Source organism: Podospora pseudocomata (genome assembly GCF_035222375.1).
Source record: "Podospora pseudocomata strain CBS 415.72m chromosome 1 map unlocalized CBS415.72m_1, whole genome shotgun sequence".
Lineage (NCBI taxonomy): Eukaryota > Fungi > Ascomycota > Sordariomycetes > Sordariales > Podosporaceae > Podospora > Podospora pseudocomata.
In genome coordinates, this window is record NW_026946363.1 from 7270789 (window position 1) to 7292903 (window position 22115).

The 22115-nt window shown below is 53.5% G+C and overlaps 4 protein-coding genes across 4 annotated transcripts; 3 read left to right on the top strand and 1 right to left on the bottom strand.

Annotated features, from left to right (window-relative positions):
* Nucleotides 1–36: 36 nt before the first annotated feature.
* QC762_0023970 (uncharacterized protein) lies at nucleotides 37–2380 on the bottom strand. The gene is made up of 2 exons (XM_062883127.1): nucleotides 1859–2380; nucleotides 37–1784 (listed from the first exon to the last, which is right to left on the bottom strand). Exons 1-2 carry the CDS (start codon nucleotides 1899–1901, stop codon nucleotides 322–324), a joined length of 1506 nt encoding a protein of 501 aa, XP_062749889.1. The 5' UTR covers nucleotides 1902–2380; the 3' UTR covers nucleotides 37–321.
* On the top strand, nucleotides 249–838 carry QC762_0023980 (uncharacterized protein; the record flags this gene model as incomplete). The annotated part of the gene is made up of 3 exons (XM_062883128.1): nucleotides 249–256; nucleotides 546–777; nucleotides 818–838. 3 exons carry the CDS (start codon nucleotides 249–251, stop codon nucleotides 836–838), a joined length of 261 nt encoding a protein of 86 aa, XP_062749890.1.
* A 736-nt stretch (nucleotides 2381–3116) lies between the features above and the next one.
* On the top strand, nucleotides 3117–13815 carry RLR1 (THO2 plays a role in transcriptional elongation; the record flags this gene model as incomplete). Its single annotated transcript, XM_062886744.1, is given in 4 exon segments — nucleotides 3117–7712; nucleotides 7767–12647; nucleotides 12658–13322; nucleotides 13499–13815. 2 exon segments carry the CDS (start codon nucleotides 3117–3119, stop codon nucleotides 10701–10703), a joined length of 7533 nt encoding a protein of 2510 aa, XP_062749891.1. The 3' UTR covers nucleotides 10704–12647; nucleotides 12658–13322; nucleotides 13499–13815.
* Nucleotides 13816–18203: 4388 nt separating this feature from the next.
* Nucleotides 18204–21505, top strand: QC762_123290 (uncharacterized protein). The gene is made up of 2 exons (XM_062886745.1): nucleotides 18204–20131; nucleotides 20194–21505. Exons 1-2 carry the CDS (start codon nucleotides 18927–18929, stop codon nucleotides 20432–20434), a joined length of 1446 nt encoding a protein of 481 aa, XP_062749892.1. The 5' UTR covers nucleotides 18204–18926; the 3' UTR covers nucleotides 20435–21505.
* Nucleotides 21506–22115: the final 610 nt, after the last annotated feature.

Consider the following 22115-nt stretch of genomic DNA (forward strand, 5'->3'; position numbering starts at 1 on the left):
CGCGGGGAAGAGGGAAGGTCACCCCATCTATATGTACCCCACGTTTAAGTGTCTGTTCACCTGCATGCTGCATCATCCCACCCACGATATAGCACAGCTTCGAATCGACAAAAGTTTAGCAAAACCGTTGTTGTTGTTGTTGCGAAAATGTCCAGCTGCCTGTGGTATAAGGTACTAGGGTTCTGGCAGTAGTGAATCTCAAACCTCACATCAAGTGGAAAGAATGGCAGCACAGGTTTAAGATAGACATGCCAAAGTACGCAAATCCAATGCTGTATTGCCTTGTTGAAAAGTTCAAACTGCCTTCCCCCATCTATCTTCCTACCAAGCAGTGATATCCCCCACCTCTGCCTCCCCAAACGTGCTGCTCTTGGTCACAACTCCAACCCCTTCCTCCTCCACTCCCTGATCACCCACATCCTTCTCCATAATATCTGGGAGCACCTCCTTCAAAAAGCCAAGAATATACCGATTCACCTGCTCAAACTGCAACAGGAAAGCATCGTGCCCCTCCGGGCTGTCTATCCTCTCCAATCTCGCATCAGGAATATGTGCCGCCAGCTCTTCCTGCTCCGCAAAAGTAAACAACCCGTCGCTCTCGATACCCAAAACAAGAGTAGGTTGCTGAATCAAAGCCAGCGCCTCGGCAACGGTCGGGGCGCGGTCGCGGCTCACGTCGTGGGTGTCCAGCTTGCGGGTCATGGCGATGTAACAGTTGCTGTCGAAGCGCTTGACGAACTTCTGTCCCTGGTAGCGGAGGTACGACTGCGCGGAAAAGTAAGTGGATTGCGCGGGCATAACCTCTCCTCCTGTCAAGCTCTCCTTGGCTGGGCCGTGAAACTGAGGGTCAGGGGCTGCCTCTTCCGCCTCTGCAGCCTTGTCTGCCCTGCTTTTCCCATTGATGGAAGAAGGCGAAAGCGGGATATTTTCGCTCTGGCTGTTGGTCCGGGGCGGGGATCGCTTCCACTTGTGCCCGTCATTGTGGATGTGGAAATGGGCTTCGGACGGGGTGGTGGGGTCCGGCCTCTCGCGGATGGCCTGCCGCTTGGAGGGATCCGGGGTGTTGCGGCCGAATCGTGCCTCGAACGAGTTTCGGCTCCGGTACGTCAGCAAGGCGGCCATGCGCGCGGCTCCGAGACCGGTGACGGGTGGGTCCTCATAGGAATAATACCCATCTTCATACTTGGGGTCGGCGTAGATGGACTGCCGTTGGGCTTCCCCCCAGCTGATGCCCCAGGCGCTGTGTCGGCTCGAGGTGGCGATGGGGACGACGCACCGCACATACTCCTTGCCGAGGTAGGCCCATTCCAACACAAACATGCCACCGAGGGAGCCGCCGATCACGGCTGCCACCTGCTTGACGCCCAATTCATCTAGGAGCAGCTTGTGAAGCCTGACATCATCCCTGATGGTGGTGAGGGGAAATTCTGGTCCGTAGTTGCCCTTGGAGGCATCTCCGTCTTTGGCGGTGACGGGACTGGCGGTTCCGTATGGGCTCCCCAGGCTGTTCATGCATACGATGAAAAAGCGAGTTACGTCGAAGGCTCTCCCTGCCCGGCCCAGCAGAGGGCCCCACCAGTCGCTCACATCGGCGCTGCCAGTGAGAGCGTGGCAGATGACCATGGCATTGTCGCCCTCCGGGTTGAGAGTGCCTCTCGTGGTGTAGGCAACAGGTACATTTCGCAGAGTCACTCCAGACTCGAGGGTGAAGGATGGAATAATGGCGATTTGCTGGTCCGGGATGAGGGTAGCGAACGGATTCTCAGGCTGAGATGTGATTCTTTCTTGGAAGTATTCAGTCACCGGTCTTGATTTTATGGGAGGTCAAAAAAAGGAGCCAGAGGTTGACCTGACTCACCATATACTGGCTTCTCGCCCTCAACGCTGATGTGTGACGGCATGATGGGTGAGGTATGTGCTGTGGAAAAGATGAAAAAGACCGGCTGTAAGTGACAAGAGCGAATGTGTCAAACCAGAAACACAAATGGGGCTAGAGTTGGAACAGAGGGGTTGTTCCAGAAGGGCGGGAAAAGATCAATGAAGAAGGAGTCATGGAAATTCGGGAATCATAACAGAAAAGAAAGAAAAAAAAAGGCTCTTCATAATATAAGTGCATGCAGGAGGCTTCCAATGCATGGCCCCCTACCCACGGTCAGGAACAGTCATCGGTCATCAAGTTATCCGCGTGGGTGGATGGATGGGAACGTGCTTGCACAGCAGGAGCCGCAAGCGTGGATTGCGCCATCGCTAGCACCCATCTCTGGCACGGGCACACGCGGGATTGATCGAGAGGGTGTTCTCTCCATTCTCCATTCACCCATCCAGGGCACTCTGTTCTGCTACCCAAAGCGCTGGAAGGGCCAGAACGGGCAAGGTTCTGGGCAGAACATCGCCGGCAATCGGCCTTTTCTTGGTGGTTTAGAGTGGGGCAGAGGCGCACTGATCCCAGATGCCCCGACTTTTGGCTGTTGGACTGCGACCAGGTAGACAGTACTCGCAAACACCGCATGACTGTCACCCAAAGCCAGGTACTCTACTACAAAAATAACCAACCTCCAATTCGACCTATCAGCCCCACCTTGTTATCTTGGCAGCCTCACCCAACAAGGCTGCCGTTTTTGATCTGCCAAGCTTTTGTTGCAGCAGAACGCAGCGACCACGACCACGAGCTTGCAGTTTGGCGATTCTCACGCGAATCACCAACTTCTATCCTTCACCAACATCCAACTCGAGCCAGCGACGCCGACGAGCAGCAATCAATACATCGGCCCAATTCCCTCCCTCTATGCGGTGAGGCCGAATCAAAGGAATTTCAGAAAGCATTGCAAACGATACTTCGTCTCGGTCCATTCGGTACGTGAATTGCTGATTGTACCATCTTTGCCTGCCTAGGACACTTTTTTGTTGTCTTGGGGTCGAAGAGCTCAACCACATCTACCCCGTCTGCGATATGAGTACCGCGAAACGATCTTGCCTGTCATCTCGGAATTCTAATACACATTAAGGTGTTGATAGGTATAACTTTTGCATCGTTGAGCTAGCGCGACAGCGCCTGCGGATTGCAGTCCGCATCACCAATAAATGACCCAAATACGATACCTTCGATATCACAATTAATGATGGGCCCGCAGAGGAAGAGAAAAGATCGGGTCCCACCAGACTCGGGGTCATCTAGACCTTCCCCGCATCGTCCTCAGGATACCTCACTAGGGCAGCACGACCGAAGCTTTGATGGGGGCAACCGCAACAATCGGGCAGGAGCAGGTGGCGGCGGTGGTGGGAACAGAAACCTCCGGAGAGAGAATCGTCGCGACTCTTCTCAATCTCATATTGCGCCTCCTCCATCATCAAGCGCTCCGGCTTCAATATCTCCAACCATGGCTCGACCATCGAGTGCCTCTTCGCAAACCCCTCTACCTCCTTTGACGACAACCGTCACCCCAACACCAGCACCCCAGTCAGCACCCCCATCTCCCATTCTGGTTGATGAGGATTATACCATCGTCACCGACGACTGCATTAGCAGATGGAGCAAGGGCGCCCGCCAACAGATCATCGAGCATGGTGTCCAATCTCGCGAGGACGAGGATCTTACCGAGGTCGCTTCCATCTTCCAGGAGCTTGTCTGGTCAGTCAACACCGGCAGGCTACGCGGCGCCGACGCTGGCGGTGTCGTGAGGGAAATCCTGGGGCCTGAGCCGTCGGAGGAGGAGCGCGAAGCTGGGGCTTTCGACCCGCATACTTTGTTCTTGGACACAGTTGGCAGTTATTCCGACACCCAGACGGACTCCGTACGACAGCAGTTTCAGGATTTCATGATGGCTAGCGGGGTCTCTCTGTCCCTTATGCGCGTCGCTCTTGACCCTTCAGTTCTGGCGCCTCTCGAGCTGGTTCGCGACACCTTTTTTAGAATGAGTATTCGCACCTCCACCAATTTGCTCTACCGCCAGGCAAGTTACAACCTGTTGCGTGAGGAAACCGAGGGCTTCTCCAAGCTAGTGACGGAAATCTTCACCACGTGTTCCAACGAGCCGGCCTCTTCGGAGGTTGTACAGGATACTTTTAACAAGGTTATGGGCCTTATTGGGACCTTCGATCTGAATCCCGGCCGAGTTCTCGACATTACATTGGATGTGTTTGCCGCCATTCTGGTCAAGCAGTTCCGTTTCTTCATCAAGTTTCTTCGCTTCAGCTCGTGGTGGCCGCGAAGCCAACTCACATTGCCAACTGATACCTACGTTGGCGGGCTTCCATTATGGGCCCACCCAGATCACGAGAGTCCATTCAACAGTGAGGAGGAGGATGCGATGGCGGCGGCCCAGCGTTTGCAACGAGATATCGCCTTCTGGGAGAGGGCCCGCCAAGTCAAACTCGACGCCTTCTTTGAACTGGGTGGTAGACAGCTTACTGCTGCCGACGAAGAACGACTGGCGAACGGCACTGCTGCAAAGAACGCAGAATCCGAGATTGAGCAGGAGTGGATTAGGATCACCAGAACACTTCCGCCTTGCGGTAACCGCGACGCCGCTCAGATGCTTGGCTTCAAGTTGCGCTTTTACACGTCGGATGCCAGAGACCCAGAAGATACCCTTCCCGCCAACCTATTGTACCTCACAGCACTCTTGATCAAAGTGGGTTTCATATCCTTGACAGATATCTGGAACTTTATCTGGCCCCGCGACGAGGAGATGGAGGAAACTAGAGCCGAAAAAATGAAGGAGCTGGAGGACAAAGAAAGGGCTAATCGCCCTGGCGCCGCCAAGAATGCTCTGATGATGGCTGGTGCTCTACCGGACGAGGGCCCCTCCGGCCAGCCCATCAACTCTTCCCGCCGCGATGCCGCTTCAAACAAGGCCGATACGGAAATGAAGGGTGCGGACTCTACGGAAGACAAGCCGAAGCTCCCCAAGCCTCAGGACCAAAAGCTTCATCTTCTCCACTGTCTTCTTATCATCGGTGCTCTTCCAGAGGCGCTTTTTATGATTGGACGACACGACTGGGTTCTTGAGGCCGATCCGGAAACTGTGACCTTGCTTCACCGAATCCTTAGACACTCTATCGATGTTGTCTACAACCAGAGCCGCCCGACGGCAGCGGCGTCAACCGACTGCCCCCCCAAAGCAATGCCTGACATGGATCAGAGTGGTGTGACTAAAGGCAGTATCAGGGTCAGCACGGCACCTCCTAAGCGTCCTTTGAAGTGGCCTCACGTCGACAAGAATGATCACGACGGCTCCAACTACCGGTTCTATTGGGACGAGTGGGCTGATAACGTCCCTGTTTGTCAGACAGTCGACGATCTGTTTACCCTCTTCGATACCCTGATGAATGTGGTGGGCGTCAACATCGGCCTGGATGCTGATCTGATGGCCAAACTTAGCAGCATCGGCACCAAAAGTCTTGCAGATGATCAATCGCCAGAAAATGTCAGCCGGTGGCTTGATATTCTCAAACGTCTCTTGGTGCCAGCGCTGAGCCTGGGGGAAACCAACACTTCGGTGGCTGACAGTGTGTGGAACCTTCTCAAGCAATATCCCATCAGCATTCGGTACAACATCTATGCCGAGTGGTACCAAGGGTCTATTTCTCGACTAGAACCCATTCGAAAGGCTTTTGCAAAGACCAGATTGGAGACACTCAGCATTCTCAAGCGGTTGTCGCTCACCAACATTCCGGAAATGGCCAAGAGTCTGGCCAAGATTGCTTATCCATCCCCAGGAATCGTCTGCAAAGTCTCACTCTCCCAAATCGAATCCTACAGCAACTTCATCGAGGCTTTTGTCGAATGCACCAAGTACTTTACGGATCTTGGATATGACGTCTTGGTCTGGTCGGTGCTGAGCTCTCTCGGTGGCCAACAGAGAAGTCGTACTCAGGAGGACTCAGTTCTGCTCACGAGCAGATGGTTACAAGCGCTGTCCAAGTTTTCCGGCAGAGTCTTTCAGCGCTATGCCAATGTTGACTCGTCTCCAATCCTTCGATATGTTCACAACCAACTCCTCCAAGGAAACTCGACTGATCTCGTCATTTTGAAGGAGCTGGTCGTGTCAATGGGCGGTGTCGTGTCCGACCTTGACTTCACGGATGCCCAGTTGCACGCTATGACGGGTGGCGAGTTACTTCGGCGTGAGACTCTGATCAATCTCGGCGACAAGCGGGCGGCGTCTACTCGCAGCGCTGAGCGTCTCATGAGGGCGTTGACGAGCTCCAAGTTAGCAGGCCAACTTCTCATCAACATCGCTCAGTACCGGCAGAACGCCATCTATGCTGAGGAAGGCGGTGCACGTATCAAATACTTGGCCACAGTCGTTGACGACACCCATCAGATTCTCCTCCAGTATCTCGATCTACTGAAGAGCAACCTAGATGCCGTCACCTTCAACAATCTCGTCCCCGACATCCTCCAGCTCATGCGGGACTTTGGCTTGGAGGCCAACCTTGCCTTTTTGATTCGGCGGTCCAGCATTCGCTGGGAAGTGAAGGGCTCCGCCAACTCAACCGAGCTCGCCAAGGTCGCTGCGGACGAGGATGGTGATGTTGCAATGGATGCGGCTGATGAGAACGGGGCCTCTGGCTCAGATGGCGCTGAGAATGGCTCGCCCAAAACCCCCGAGAACCGTGTGCCAGAGTCTTTAGCTGAGGCCCTCGCGCCACTCATCGAAGAGATACCCAGTGTGCTCCCACAACAGGATTGGCGATACATCAGCCCATCGTTCTACGTCTTCTTCTGGTCACTCCACCTAGGCAACCTACTCTTCCCCCAGGAAAGTTACCAAGTGGAGAATAGCAGACTCATCAAGCAGGCAGAAGAAGTCATGAGGGACAGAACGGACATGACTCGGCACGGGATGAACAAGAAGACCCAGAAACGGAACGAGATCTTGGATCGCCAAAAGCTTCTCTTGAAGGAGATGAACGAAGGCCTCACCCGTTTCTCCAAAGCTAGAGTACACCTCGGCAGACAAGTCGACAGCTGGTTTCCAGCGCCCATCACCAAGGCTGATGCAGCATCGGACGCGGTTCTCGAGGAGTGCATCTTACCCCGTTTGCACCTCTCACCGTTGGATGCCGAATTCTGCTTCAGACTGGTCAAGTTTTTGCACGAGTTCTCTACTTCAAACTTCAAGCTCATGTCACTCTACGATCGACTCTTCAACCACAACCGTCTCCGGGCCATCATCTTCACCTGCACCGTCCGCGAAGCTGAACATGTTGGCCGGTTCTTGAAGCTCATCCTTGGCGACCTGTCCAAGTGGCATGGTGATAAGAATGCTTACGAAAAGGAGGCCCTGGGCCTGAAGGAGGTTAGCAAAACTCGCCAGTACCTTGGTTTTGCAACCGCTTTCGACGCGGATGGAAAGCCAACCGAGTTTGTCGAGCATGATGCCTTCAAAGATCTGCTGTTCAAATGGCACAAAGAACTGAACACCGCCTTGAGATCTTGCCTGAATGGCATGGAATGGATGCATATTCGCAATGCCATCACCGTTCTCAAGTCCGTCATTGATTACTTCCCCGCCATCAACTTCATGGCCGACAAATTTCTGGAGCAGCTCAAGACCATCACTGAACGTGAAGCTGCTTCCAAGAATGCATCCGAATCCGAAATGGGCCACCGTGTTGATCTTTCTGTCACAGCGCAGACTGCCTACTCCGAACTACAGAAGAGAAAGTCGAAATGGATCCTTGTTCAGGCATTCAGGCCAGGCGCTGTAAGTGGCCACAGCTCCGTCATTACAAGACCAACACTAACCATATGCACACAGAAGGGCGATTCGACACCAACGCCTGGGCTCCGTGGCTCCGCAGCAGAATTCAAGCCAGCCGGCTCTCGCGCGCACCAAGCCGAAGTTGAAGACGGCGAAGTTACCAAGGACGGAGCAGGCAAGAAGAAGAGTGATTCAAGGGCAAGGGATGAAAAGCACATCCTGCCGAAACCCCCACCCCCGCGGGAACCTCTGCGAGAGTCTAATGGACCTGGTCAGAGGGTGGGCCCAGCCAACGGCCCATCTGGAAAGCCGAACAGTTCTCGATCGAACCCAACCGGGCCAGCATCTTCTGGTGGCCGCCCTGAACGGCATGAGCGACATGAGCGTCCGGAGCGGCCGGAACCACCCAAGTTCTCTACCCTCCCACCAGTTGGTCATGGCCTACCAAACAAACCAGATCTTCCGGCTAGGCCCGAGCCTGCTTTCCCAAGAGGCGCCAACGATAGGTTTGGAGCGACGCGTCACGATAGGCGTGAGCCTTCAGCTCGCGACGCCCGTGATTTCAGCAGGGACAGTCGCGACTCTCGTGATTCTCGGGAGCTGAGAGAAGCCAGGGATTCACGGGATGCCCATCCAGCACACCCACCCCTTCCTTCTCACCCATCGCACGCACGTGATGCCCGTGATCCTCGCGATCCCCATGGTCCTCGTGAGGCTAGAGATTTCCGCGCTCCAGAAGTTCCACGGTCAGAGCGGCCTCGAGACTTTTCGTCTGATCGACGAGCCACTGATGCTGGTCCGCGGGACCCTGCTCGCGCTTCAGAGAGAGATTGGTCAACCCGCAGTGAACTGCCACCTCGATGGAATGAGCACGGTGCGCCCGCTGACAGAGACGCCCGTGGTCCTCGTGACCGGGCGCCACATGCTTCTGGTCGACATGATCCAAGAGGACCTAGAGAACCACCAGTGGGACAATCTCCTCAGAACAGTTCGGCATCGAATGCGTCCCAAGATCCGCCCACTCATCCAGATCGTGCTCGTGCTATTGCGGATGCCGACCGGCCCGACATCATCAACCCAGCTAGAGCCGCGCTCATCAACGACAGCAGAGATGCGCCTCCTCGTTCGGGTCATAGAGATCAGCTCCGCGATCGGCCTGGTCGGACTGAATCGCCCAGACGAACAGATCACTCCGCGGCGAATGCAGCACAGCCGGACAACTCGCGGGATGAGCGACATGGGCGTCACCGTCACTCGGATCATCATAATACGAGCCGGGAAGGTCGTCCAGACAGCTTACCATCGCATCCCCGTCAGGATCGCACTCAAGATCATGGCTCCTCACACTCTCGTCCGGATCGCAACACAGATCACACCCAGCCTCATGGACGCCAGGATCGCAACATTGAAAATGCCCCGTCCCAGCCTCGCCAGGATCGGAATATCGACAATGCGCCATCACAGCCCCGCTCGGACCGCAATGCTGAGCGCGATGACAGAACGGCGGGGTCTAGGGATGCTTCATTTGGTGGCCCGCCGCGCTCGGATCCGGACCATGGTAGGTTGAACCAGCAGGATCCCAACTACGGCCGGCTCCAACCCATCCAGTCGGTGGTTGACATGCCTACCGGAGCTCCCCCGTCCGGACCCAGAGGTAGAGGTGGTAGGAACACAAACAGAATGGGTCCTGCCAACGGGGTGTCTATGCGTCCCGATACTAGGCCTTCTGTGCCAGAGTCAGTTCGCCCCGCGTCGCCTGAGCGTCAAGTGCCTACTGGGCCCGCGGCAGGCCGGCAGCGGCAGCAACAGCGCGGTAACCAGTTTGAGAAAACTAACTCTCCCACTGTTCCTACAGCGCCTGCGGCAGGTGTTCATCCAGATAGAATGCGGCATATCACCAATCAGCAAGCGCCCAGCGCACCCTCCCCGCCTCCTGGACCACCCACTGGCCCGTCTGGTATCCACCCAGATCGTCTGAACCAGATCTCGGGTACTCCTTCCGGCACCGCATCTCACTCAAGGCCACCGATCAACACACCTGATCGGCCATCCATGTCGGCACCGAACACGGGGTCAAGGCAGGCACCTCCACCCCTGAACACGGACTTTGCCACGCCTACCGGCCCAGCAGCGTCTAACGACCGCATGAGGTCCGGTGGGAGACAGCTTAGGAACATCCAAAACATGATTGACAAGACGTCTATGGAGAACAACCGCGGTCCTGGACTGCGGATGAGTCGCTCTCGTCCTAACTTGGCGGGTTCAGACGCGCAGATTCTCGCTGGTTCTTCTCCTGTCACGACTCCTGTTCAGGAACGCCCCGAGCCATTCCCGCGGGATTCTGGGCGCCGTGATGTGAATGTCGACCGTGCTCCAGCTGCACCTGTTCCTATTCAGGTGGTAGGAGACAGCCGGTCGAATGGAGACGACTATGGATCAAGCCGTAACGAGCACGACAGAAGTCGCCGGGAACATAGGAGTGATCGCAGCAACCGGCCATCTAGGACTAGCAGTCGAGAGCGCAATCCTGACCGTGACCGCGACGCCAAGGAGCCACGGGACTACAATCACAGGCGATCAGGCGTTTCTTCATCCGGCGTCCCGAGTGCTGGCCGTGATGATAGGGATCCGAATGCTCCCCGCCGCTCCGGCCGTGAATCTCTTCCGGGTGGTGGGGGAAGGGACATGCCGCCAGCTGGACCGCGCGAGCCTACTCATCGTGGCAGCAATCGCAGTGATGGCAATGCTGGTCCACGGAGCGATGCGGTACAGCCTGGAAGGAATGATGGGCATGGTGGTGGTGGTCAGGACTACGGCTCCGGTCGGACAGGCCCTCCACGCGGAGGCATGCCGCAGCCCAGGGACTCAAGAGGGCCTCCCAGGCAGCCCAGCGACCAGCATGGTGATGGACGGAATGGGGGGAATGATAGGAAGCGGAGGAGCGAAGGGTTGGACTCTGGGAATCATCAGGACAAGCGGCCACGTCGGAGTTAGCAACACAGGTATGGTCAAGGTCCGAACGATAGGAGGATTCAGTGAGGTGGTCAAAGAGATTTAACGGGGTTGGTTATGGAGGAATTTGTGAAGGGGGAAGAAGAAGAAGATTTGACCAAGGAAGAAAAAGTGAGGATTTTTGTGTTGGGACGGGATCATGAATGGTCATTGGTCATCACATCATATTTTCATCTGGTCAGTCGACGTCTACTCCATACCATTTTTTGTGATTTGGAAGGAAGGAAAGAGTGGTTGTTTTCTTTTATACCGGACGGACTCGACCTTCTTCGACAGCGAAATTGTTTCATTGAATGTTTTATTACCTACCTACTACCTACCTACCTCTTTTCCCAACGACCAGAAAAAGTCAGACGAGATTGCGAAAGCGAGAGAGGAAAGGCAGGGGAGAAATTATAATTGTACCAACATCAAACCAAAACCAAAACCCTTGTGCCAACCCCCCCCTCCCCCCTCCCCGAAACCTACGAACCTGCGTGTGCGATGCGATACAGCAAAAGTTACGACTGCGTCTTCTCTACTACTTTACGATTTTGAGATACCCGGTGACAGAGTTGCCATTACTATTCTTGTTTATATATTTGTATTTGTTTGCTAGAGCGCTATGCATTGGTAGACACGAATTTGCGGTAGATATGCTAACCCCAACATATGAAAAAGGGGTATAGGCGTTTAAAATCTCGATATGCTGGGAAGTGTTTGTGGAAAATTTAAGTTGGGAGGACGGGTCAAGGTTGAGAGATATAGCGTGTTTTGTTTCAGCAGGGATTTGGTAAGGGGAGCTCTTGCTTGATCAGGTAGCATCTGGGGAATAAAAGAGGAGTTTACGAGTAGATCATTTGTATTTGTGAGGAGTATCAAAGGTGTCTAGAATCGTGTCAGCGGAATGACCAGGCTTGCTGGTTATTGCGGCAGGCGAGGGAGGTGGGAGATCTGAGCTTGATGACAGATCTCGAGTGGCTCTTGAAATCTTGGTGATTGATGAAGTCGGAAGATGGGGTGAGGTAATGTGTTATTGTGGTAATATGGTAGTGTGTTAATGTGGTAAAGGGGTGATGTGATGTTGTGTTAATGTGCTAATGTGCTAATGTGCAAAAGTGGCATTGTGTCAAAGGGAAAGCAAAACAGAGACAGTGTACGAAGCTTTAGAAGCCGCTCTGGGACGGCTGGAATCGTTGGATTTTGTTTGGTATTACAGCAGACTCTGGCATGTCTGATAATCTCAGAACTGGCGATGCCGTTGCTGGCATTGCCGTCAGTCAGTGAACACACTACCCAAGAAGTCCTGTACTAACCATCGCTCCTTTCCACTCTAGAGTACCTTCTCCTTATACCATCGCTCCTATCAATCTGTCAGTATTTGTCCATTTCATCGTTGTTTCCCAACCACGTCACCCCTACCCATCTTGACTCCTCCTTCCTCCCCAGAGAGGTATTGCACGTGTCTCACAGAAAACACACTCCTTTCAATTTACCCCAAGGTAGGAACTCCCTACCCCTTGTTCTGTTTCTGCACTTTCCTTCTTAACCAACACTTGATGCGGCTCTTGACACCTTACGTCTGGTCACAGCCTTCTCACGATAATTCCTCATCCTTACCCTCAGCTCTCGACCTCACCCAAGCCTCCAAGCCTCCAAGCATCGGACCGCGCACCTTGCCTTCCCCACGTTTTCCCTCCCGCAATAACGCCAACCATTCTTCTCTCTCTCCAACATGTCCAGCAAATCCCATTTCCCCGGTGTGTGCGCGGTGTGTGCCCAGTTAAAATGGCATGCGCCAACACTGCATTAATGCCCTACCTTCCCATAACATGCGGAACATGCAAAACTGGCAAACACACCTGCCAACCGCTCAATACATGCAGCCCCCCTTCCCGACGGCCCGCGTCCGCCTACATCTCTGGTCTTTGCCACAGTCTACTGCTGTTTACTGCTGAGTCTAGAACTGCTGAGCGATCTGTGTCAATCGCAGCGCATTTCATCCTATAATCGTGAGGACTATGACGGCAGGAGTACAGTCATCAATCATAGACGTCACCGCCACCATGATTGACAGTCACACAAGCCCTACGAGGTAGGAAGCTATTGCGCTAGGCATCTCCGGCCTCATCAATCTTTTCGGCTCATGAACTGCACCGGGAGACTGAGTGCGAGACCTAATGAATGTATTGAAGCGGCGTAGGCCCACCGCATGGAACACTCGGATTGCTTCCCTATGTCGTTGCGGGCTCAGCCGTTGTGACACCGGACACTGAGTGAGAGGCTATGTGTAAGCCTGCAGGACCTCTTCCACATATCCTCAATGCGGCCGGTTTTTGTTTCTTCGAGCCTCGACTCCCGCATCATCGTGAGGTGCTGTCCATCGATTGTTGGCTGAACCAACACACATCCAATCCAACAAGCCAATTCAGTTTCCAATGTGGACGAGAGGGGGGAAAAGGGGCAATAATGTCATGTGAACCGCCTCCCCCCATCCCTTGCGTCAACAGCACTTTTTGAACACGTCACGACGCAGCTTTCACAGACGTGGGAGGAAATGTGTGCGCGGGTAGACTCCCCGGTCTATGAGATAGATGATGGTGGCTTTGGGGAGGGAAATGGGTATTACCCCTTCAAAACTCCAAGTCTGCAACTTACCACCCTCCCGCTCCTGCAGTGGCACATGCCACACCAACATTGACTTGTCCACCATTGCTCTTTGGCAGAGAGAGAACAATGGGGGTTGAAAAGAAAAACTGAGAGTTTGCTGACCTCTCTTTCTTTCTTGTTTCTCTCAGATCGCACATAGCATGGTTGGCCCATGGTTCATGCTGTGTCACCACCCCTCAAGCTTACCACTCCTACACCCTCAAGTTCGACTCGAATTGACCGGATATGATGGGAATGGGGCACTTAATGTCCGTTCCGGTTTTCGGTGAGTGTTGCCGTCTAGGTCGTGGGGGCAATCAATATGAAGAAGGCTCGCAACCTGTAAGGAAAACAAAAACACAAAACGGTAGATGACAAAGAACATAGCCACACATGCACGTCTAGAAACGCCGATATAACACTCTGATTTCATTTTTTGTAGATCTTATTTACTTTGTAATCTGAGTAAGCTGTCATACTCGGTTAGGAGACAGGTCAATCACCCAGATTCCTATCCATCAAGTTCGAAAATTCCCATGTTCACAGATCTCGATCAGAGACACTTTTGGCGAAACTCTATGAGCAAGTGGCACCCTTTCGCACCGAGTCCCGACGACACAATGGTATGACCTTGAGGGACATAGACAGACAATGTGGCGTTGATCCCCCCATCATAGCTAACCCCTCCTCGATCGCCACGGGATGGAGGGACTGGTATACCGTCGAACGGGCGACAAAAAAGGTGCAAGGTTTCATCAGCCTACCTAGCCAATCCAGTTGGGTGCGAAGAGATGTTTTCCCTCCCGGATTACACACGACTCGAACGAATCGGCATCTTCCAAAACCCATCAACCGGCAAATTCCCCTCCCTCAAAACCCAATGAGATAAGTAGCGCATGCAGTCGCAACCCTCTCCTCATGGTTCGACAATCCCCCCTGTATAAACCACTTGTATCCTTGGCTGGTTGATGCGATCGCGGATTGTACCCCAATGGAGGAGAAGCAAAAAGGCAACGTTGAACAGAAGGGTAGCACGCAAAAAGCTCGAGAGGGTGCGATTCTTCGAGATTCCGAGTTTTTCCCTCGAGGCCCACGAGGCAGTTCTTCAAAGGTCCTCAGTGACAAAAGGAAAACCTTGCATCGAGCGAGGCAGAGGAGACTTCCACGAATCATGTCGTGCCAGCGACCACCTGCATTCATTGGCCAGCAGACAACCATTTATCGAAACCCAACCCACACCTTTCGGCGTCGAGAAGAACAAGAGTGAGAAGGGCGCGCTTACGCTTCGCTCACGTGTTGGCGCATAGAAAAGTCTTATGAACAAACAGCACCGAGGTGTGGTAGTTGTGAAGTGAAAGGTGTAAGATATGTCATGTATCTCCCTGCGCGAGGTAAGGTATGCAACCTTGACAGGATCATGTGCTGGAGAACCATTGGCCAATAGTCTTTGGCGGCCGCAGACGGGAAAGAGGTGGTAAAAAAGTTGCAGCTACTTGCAGGTGCTTGATAACGGCTCATGACATTTTGACAGGAATCAATATGTCTGTAGCCGCCAGAGGTTGGACAAAAAAGCCTCGAGAAACTCCATGACAGGAGGGTCCCATGCCCCATGCCGTCTTCTCGCCCTTGTCGCACCTTTAATAGTCAAGACAACTACTTCGCCTCGCAAGCGACAATGACTTTCCGTGATGACCCGCTGCCAGAACGGTCCAGGCTCGGATATCTAGGTGGACATTGGAAGGAATACCCAAAGCGATCAACCGTGAGACCTGTCATTGGGCATCGGCACCAATTGCGTCAGATGCGTCACAAGCAGCAATTCCTCTGTGAACGAGCGGACGGCCAAGTGCGCTGCCACCCGCAGCTGGCCTCTTGCTGGTGGTACACTTGTACGCGTCTAGGTCATGACCGAGCCATCAAGGAGGCAAATCGCAATGCACAGGATCATCACCTGTCACGCCGGTCAAGGCTCAGAGAGCCTTTCCAAACCATCGGGTGCGGCATTCGAGGATAACAAGGGCACCATCCGACAACTTGGATGATCACAGATGGTGAAGGAGAACGGCCTTCTTTAGACCTCGACAGTCAACGTCAGCTGAGGAGACTTCGCATCAGCTTGTGTGGCAGAACTCTGGGTATGAGGTGACCAGTCCACGGGAGATCAGACGAGATCCTCCACACATCCACATGAAATAGCCGCGTTTCCACGGCAAATCAACAGAGACCAGTCTCATACACTTGATCGCCAGGAGCCCCATCCAAAGCCCTTTCGCGAGCTCGCGCGCCTGTCCCCAAACACCGAGCTACGGTGAAGTCAGGGCAGTTTCTGTATGAGGAAGATATGTGCTCATCACTCCCCCCCGCCCGCTCCCCCCCCCCGCGGCGGGATGACACCGGCAGCAGCCGTGATGGATGGGCATCTGAGACATAGGAAAACCTCCCCGGACAGATTTGATCTGGTCGCCTTCTTTCACCCCAGATTCAGGCGCCAAAAGCGATCCCTGGGAATCATCAGTCAGCCCGCAGTCCACCTCGCAATGTCAGCATTTTGGGTAGTGTCTCCCCAGTGATACGGGTCTCTTCGGGCAGCAGGACGACAGAGCGGAGCCATGTTGCGAAAGCCTTGCAAATGAACAGATAAACAGCCCCAGCTCGCGAATGGCATCAAGGAAAGAAGCGTTGTCGGCCACGTGCTGGCGTGCTGGGGTTGGTGTTGAGGCCCGATATGTTGACGAATGAACACTTGACACAAGTCAACATAAAAAGAATGGCGGACGCTCAATGGTCCTGGCCTGCATAGGGGAACAGTCGCTACTCCATATGCGGAGAATAGCCCACAGCGCCAAGCTCTAAACGGCCATCTCAAGACTTTGGCCAGTGAGCAGATCTGGACTGAGGTGACTTGGTCGCTGCCAGCTCGTTCAACTCTTTGAAGAGGTTGGGCTCGGCGAACAGACCATCTCATGCCATGACATGCTGCCGAGCAAGTAGTCTTCGCCGACCGGAGCATCCACGCTTGCGATGCCGTAACAACCATTCTCCGAGAAACACAACGCACAAGTGAGCACGGCACTAGATAGCTGGCCCCTCGTTGTCCTTGTTGAAGCTGTTGATCTTCCAAACATTCAAGCTTCAGCTTTGGACAAGTCCCACAACAAGACAGTGGGTGTTCTATCTTTCAGCGGGAGACCGTGCGCTCATTGGCAGCAGATAGCCCAGGTGGGCTGGGCATGGCTTTCCCGAGGTCATTGACGTTCAATTGGATGGTGATAGTTGCATCGTTGAGTAAGTGGTGTGTTCATGAGAAATCCGTCGTCGGTGGTTGCAGGCCTTCCCCACGATTTGGTCGCAGCCAATGGGGCCCAGATGGCCTATGCAAGCCTCGATTCCCGTCCCCTCACGCGTTGCCCACCCTTTCACCACAGCTTGTGCCTTTGAGCTTGGGACTCAGTATGGTTGGGCTCCGTCAAAGGTACCGGCGTCGACAGGCGCTTCTGGCGTTTTTTCTTCCCGCTGATGCAGCTGCCACGTACAGCCTGTTGGTGAGGACTGTGGCTGGTGACGCCCTGCACTCTCTGGTCCTAGGGGACGTCGCCCGTGTTGCCGTGCTCTGTTGTTCAAGGATATCCCAGCAAGGTAGTTTTGAGAATGCCATAATAGCCGCCATATGCAATTCTCTGATCAGCCAAGCAGATGTCGTTGATAACATTCAGAAATAGGGGTTGTGGTTACGGCGACGTCCACGGCATCGGTTGACTAGAAGAAACGAGAAGGGACCAGGAAGCCAGCCGGTTTGCTACGAACGCTTCGTTGTCCATGTCCACCATTTGCTGCAAGAATAGGATATCTCGACATGACTGCTGTGTTGTTGGAATGAAGTGCAATCGAAACGATGCCGTCCTTGTCGACAGTGCAACGCAACGCAGCGTTACCTTGGGCGATGCTGCAGAGACATTACGTCGATGACCCGGGATGTCTGCTGCCAACCGCAGCAGGATGACTGATGCTGTCAGGATGGTGGACTTGGAGACATGCAGGATTTGCGTGTGCCCGTATTTCGAACGTGCCCGTGACAAAGCCAGCTGATGTGAACGGTTCGTCGCACATCTTTGTGGTTGTTCGATGAGAGAGGTTTGGAAAAAAATGCTCCGGCTGTAAAGTAAGGAAAAAAAATGTTTCAGTGCAAGAGCAGCAGCTGCCGCTCAAGTCCGAAGAAAGTGTCAGCGTCATCCCATTGAGAATGATCCCTTCCTGCAGTGTCAGGAGGCCAGAATGTTAGGGGACCCTCCGAGCGTTTGGCACTGTCCCAACAGCCCACGGTAGCTGCATGAGTGGCATGTTCCGGCGTTACCAGTTTGGTGTCTTTTCCCTACGCCCCCACGTGGACCTCTACCTGGGCGGGGGGCATGAGCGACTTTTACGAACTGCATCTACAGATTCGGTACGCAAATTGGAGTTTGGATTGAAGGGAACTATCAAACGGTCCTCCTCACTCCTCCCACGCACCAAGTACCACATGAGGATTCCCAATGGGGAGATGCTGTGAAAGGTGGACCAATCGTTACCGTGTGCTTATGGATACTTTCTGGCCAATGACGACGGCGCACCAATCACAACTCACCTGCCACGTCCTGCATCTCTGCAAGTGGCTGGTGATGGTGAAGCACAAATGGGCGGATGAGGGCGATGGCATGTACTGCCTCTATGTGCACCTCATCTGCCCGTCTCCGATGACCGCACCATCCTGGCTGGTCTGGGGCACGAAGGGGGGAGGTCCGTTTTTCCTGAGCGTTCTATGCAGCAGCATTAATGGGGTTGCACCAGGCTCTTTTACATGGTAGGAATTCTTAAATCACGACGCCCCCATCCATCGACCTGAAGTGCTTCTACACTATCTGGGTCCCATATGATCTGTCAACCGCTAGTGAAGCATCCCAAGACACTTCATCCAACGCCGCGACGCATCAACGTATCAACGCATCAAGGCATCTCTGCTTCTGCTTCTGCTCCTGCTCCTGCTTGTGCGTCTACATCTGCACAACCCACCTGTTCACTTTTCTGCCGCCCCGAATCTATTTGTTCGTTCGACCTGTCAAGGATTCAAAGCAACCACGGCACCTCAGCAAAACGCACGACGCCAGCTCCCCGCGTTTAATGCCCGACCTAACCTAAGAAGTTACCTGACACCTGCAGACCCCGAACAACGCAGCTGCAACCCTGTCTCTGTAGTTGCAGCCCCCCCCTTGGCTCGACTCCGGCATACTATTCCGGACCCTTTCCAATTCCCAAGGTCTTCAACGGTGCTGAGCTCGCTGCCGCCCAATCCGCCATCCCCTGGATATTGGGTCACTTTCTATAAGACCATCCTGAGCCCCCACCGGCCCTCCAAGCTCGGGACCCCCCTTTTCTTCCCCACTTCACCATCAAGAACAGCAACAACAACAGCCATAACTCGGACATCTCGTCTGAACAAACCCCTCACCTCTTTTCCCCCTCACGCTCTCACCACCCTCCCCACCCCTTCTTCACTCTACTCTCACCACCTTCTCACACACACACCCCTCATCATCCTCCAATATGCCTCCTCCTACTACCCCCAAAAGGCAAACACGCTCAAGTCACTCCTCCACCAGCCAGGAATCTCGAAATAGGAGGAGTAACGACTCATATGGCTCTAACTCAACTGCGCCCACCTCCCTCTATACCTCGCCCCGTCCCTCTGGCTTGAAGCGCTCCCCCGCATCAACAGGAAGCAGTGGTACGTCCAGGAGTTACGACTACCGAAACGATGTCAGCCCTACCACTTCCCTCGACTCGCGCTCCTCCGTCGAGACATATGCCTCGACGACAGCTTCATCTGAGGATATTGCCACCCTGGACGACAAGTCGTTGGACTACGAGTACAACAGCATCCCGCCGCTTCCCGTGTACCGCCGCGAGCTTGTCGAGCCCAATGTCCGCCCTTCAACCCCCCAAGACTTCGCCAAACTCTTCCCCTCGCTCAACCGCCTGACAATTCGCCATGATGAGTTTACTTCCGACGGAAACATGAACTTGCGGATCGACACAGTGGTGACGGGACGGAGGAGAACGGCCATCCAGCTCTTCCATCTTCGCATGTACGATCTGGCCAAGCGGGAATTCTCGCTTCGTCGGTACTCGAGGGATTCTGGTCGCGAGGTTTGCAACTCGAAGCGCAAGTACACTGAGCCGGGCGCTCCTTCGAGGCCCCAATCCAGGGATCACAATGAGAGGCCAACGCTGAAGCGCTCCATGTCGACCGCGATCAAGAACTTGGGTGGTGGAAAGCCGGCTATTCGCCGCGCGAAGTCGGGCATGGCAGCCTTGGGCCGCCCTGGCACGGGCTACTCATCTTCCGATGCCGATGATGAGATCTTCCATGATCGGAGCAACTTGTCTCGTCTGTCACTCGATCATCACAAGGCCCAGAGGCCGCAGCCTACCAACACCATCAAGCTTGAGTTCAGCAACTATGCCCGCGTGGATGTGCATCGTCGGGGCAGCAAGAACAACAAGCGCTACGAATTTGAGTGGTGGGGCCACAAGTACAGCTGGAAGCGTCACTTTGACAAGCAGCTGAACTCGGTGTCCTTCCACTTGATCCGAGACGGGAACTCCAGCGCGCCGGTCGCGCATATCGTTCCCGAGACAAGGTCTCCCAGCCAGGTGCTCGCTGACGAGAACGCTGGTGGCTGGGTGCCTCCTTGCTTCATGTGGATCGCCGATGAGACCATCGTGGATGCCATCACTGATGTTGCCGAGTAAGCTTTCTTTCCACCTCCTGAATTTTGTACACGGGCAGCTTGCTAACTTGATTCCTCAGTGTCATTATGTCTACCGGGCTCATGACTCTCGTGGATGACTGCATCAAGGAGCGATGGCAGACCAAGAAGGTCCACCACATTCCCGTTCCCTTGATTCACAAGACGGTCAGCTTTGAGAACATCAACCCCAGGGCTATCATGCAGAGCATTTTCGGCCGGCGGCACTCCCACTCAAGTGACCGCCCGCCCTCGGCACCATCGAGCCCTCTGCGATTCGCGAATCCCGTGCCGGTCTACTAGACCGACCGACTGCACACTTTGAGCTGCAGTCTTTTTTTGAACTTTTTCCTTGCCACCGGCAATGTCATGTACTCGGGCCGAAAGGCGGTTGGATGTGGTTGGAACACCCTACTTTCCGGCTTTCCTTCTCCCTGTCAGTGGTTTTCGGCGCCCGACACAGCTGCCACGTGTTGCTGCCCAACCACGAGACGGACAGGTTCCCAAAGTTCTGGGAACCCATAAGGAGAACATGGCGACGCCTCCTTGATCTGAGATGGTTGAGAACACGGGGCACCGATGACGACATTTCGCCTCTTATTTCCCTTGTAGAGTTTTCCGTGTGTTTTTTCATTCTTGTTCTATATCTGGGCCCTTTCTTGTTTTTCTTTTCACTATCTTGTCTACATTAAAAAGCGTTTTTCGTTGTGTCATTTGCCCTTTGGCTGCTATTATTATCACTACAGCGATTTCTTGTTTGTTTTTCTTTTTTTTAAAGGGACTAATCCGGGTCAGCATGGATGTTTAATGGAGATGGCGTTTCTTTTTGTTTTCTCATCATCATTCATCACCAACAGACACTTGGCGAAAAGGGGGGACAGGCGCACTCAACACACACTCTCACAAACGCATATGGAGGGGAATGATTGGGTATGGGATAGGTTGTCGGCAGCATGATGACAAGGGGAGTTTTTCCTTTTTTTTTCTTCTTTTTTTCTGACATCTATTTGGGTATTTCATCATGATCATGGGCATCTACGGTAGCATTTCTTGGAGCATTTCACGTTGTTTTTTACTCTTTTCTTTTTTTCATCTTTTTGTTTTTGTTGGAATATGGGCTTGGATGGTGGTGGAATGGCGTGTTATGATGGAAATGGAAATGATATGAATTGGAGGAGGGGGATGAACTCACATGATGGGGATGACTTGTACTGGCATACATGCGTGCCTCTCACCAAGGCCTTTACTTTCTTTCTTGCACTCTAACCCAACTACTCTCCTCTCACGGGGACGAAGGCAGTCACAGATGGACAGAAACATCAAAGCATTTTCTTTTGTCGATACATATACAACAACTATACATACATACCAACACAACATTAAAACATTCATCAATATGTTTCACGTTTTGGCATTTGCATGGAGTTGAGATGCGGTGATAGGTATATATGCATGTCTGGTGAGGAGGTTTTGGAAACGGGTAAAAGGTGGATGATGATAGAATGATAGCTATATGATAGATAATTGCTGCAAAGACAACGGAAAGAACTAGACAGAATGACTTGGCCGCTTGTGTGTTCATCTCATGTTTGTGACAGGAACTTGACTGAGTGCTTGGTGTGAGTTTGAGAGCAGGTGCTCTGTGCTCTGTGGCTGCTTCCCAATTGGGAAGGCCAGAGTTTGTGTAAGTGCGCAGCGCTCGGCAGCCTCAAACTCACACTCAACCCTTCACTCACTCACTTGCCCAATTGACTCCCAGTTAACCACTACACCAAACCCAGTTGATGAGCTCTTCAAAAAACCGAGATGATATGCCAGGTTTTAAAAGCACGTTCAGCCAACCTAGACATGATCTAGTTCTGTCAACACAGCAACACAAACTCGCCCATAATGGAAACTATGCCCAACCCCAGCGCCTTGTGTACATCCATCACGAGGACAGGGTTGATAAAAAGACAAATAAATGTCAGTGGGTGAAGCTCTG

Excerpts from the sequence above, each read along its gene's own strand:
- QC762_123290 (XM_062886745.1), top strand. The coding sequence starts at position 18,927 with ATGCCTCCTCCTACTACCCCCAAAAGGCAAACACGCTCAAGTCACTCC. Across the intron at positions 20,132-20,193 it reads GCCATCACTGATGTTGCCGA|TGTCATTATGTCTACCGGGC; the intron begins GTAAGCTTTCTT and ends TTGATTCCTCAG.
- QC762_0023970 (XM_062883127.1), bottom strand. The coding sequence starts at position 1,901 with ATGCCGTCACACATCAGCGTTGAGGGCGAGAAGCCAGTATATG. Across the intron at positions 1,785-1,858 it reads GGGCGAGAAGCCAGTATATG|AAAGAATCACATCTCAGCCT; the intron begins GTGAGTCAGGTC and ends AATACTTCCAAG.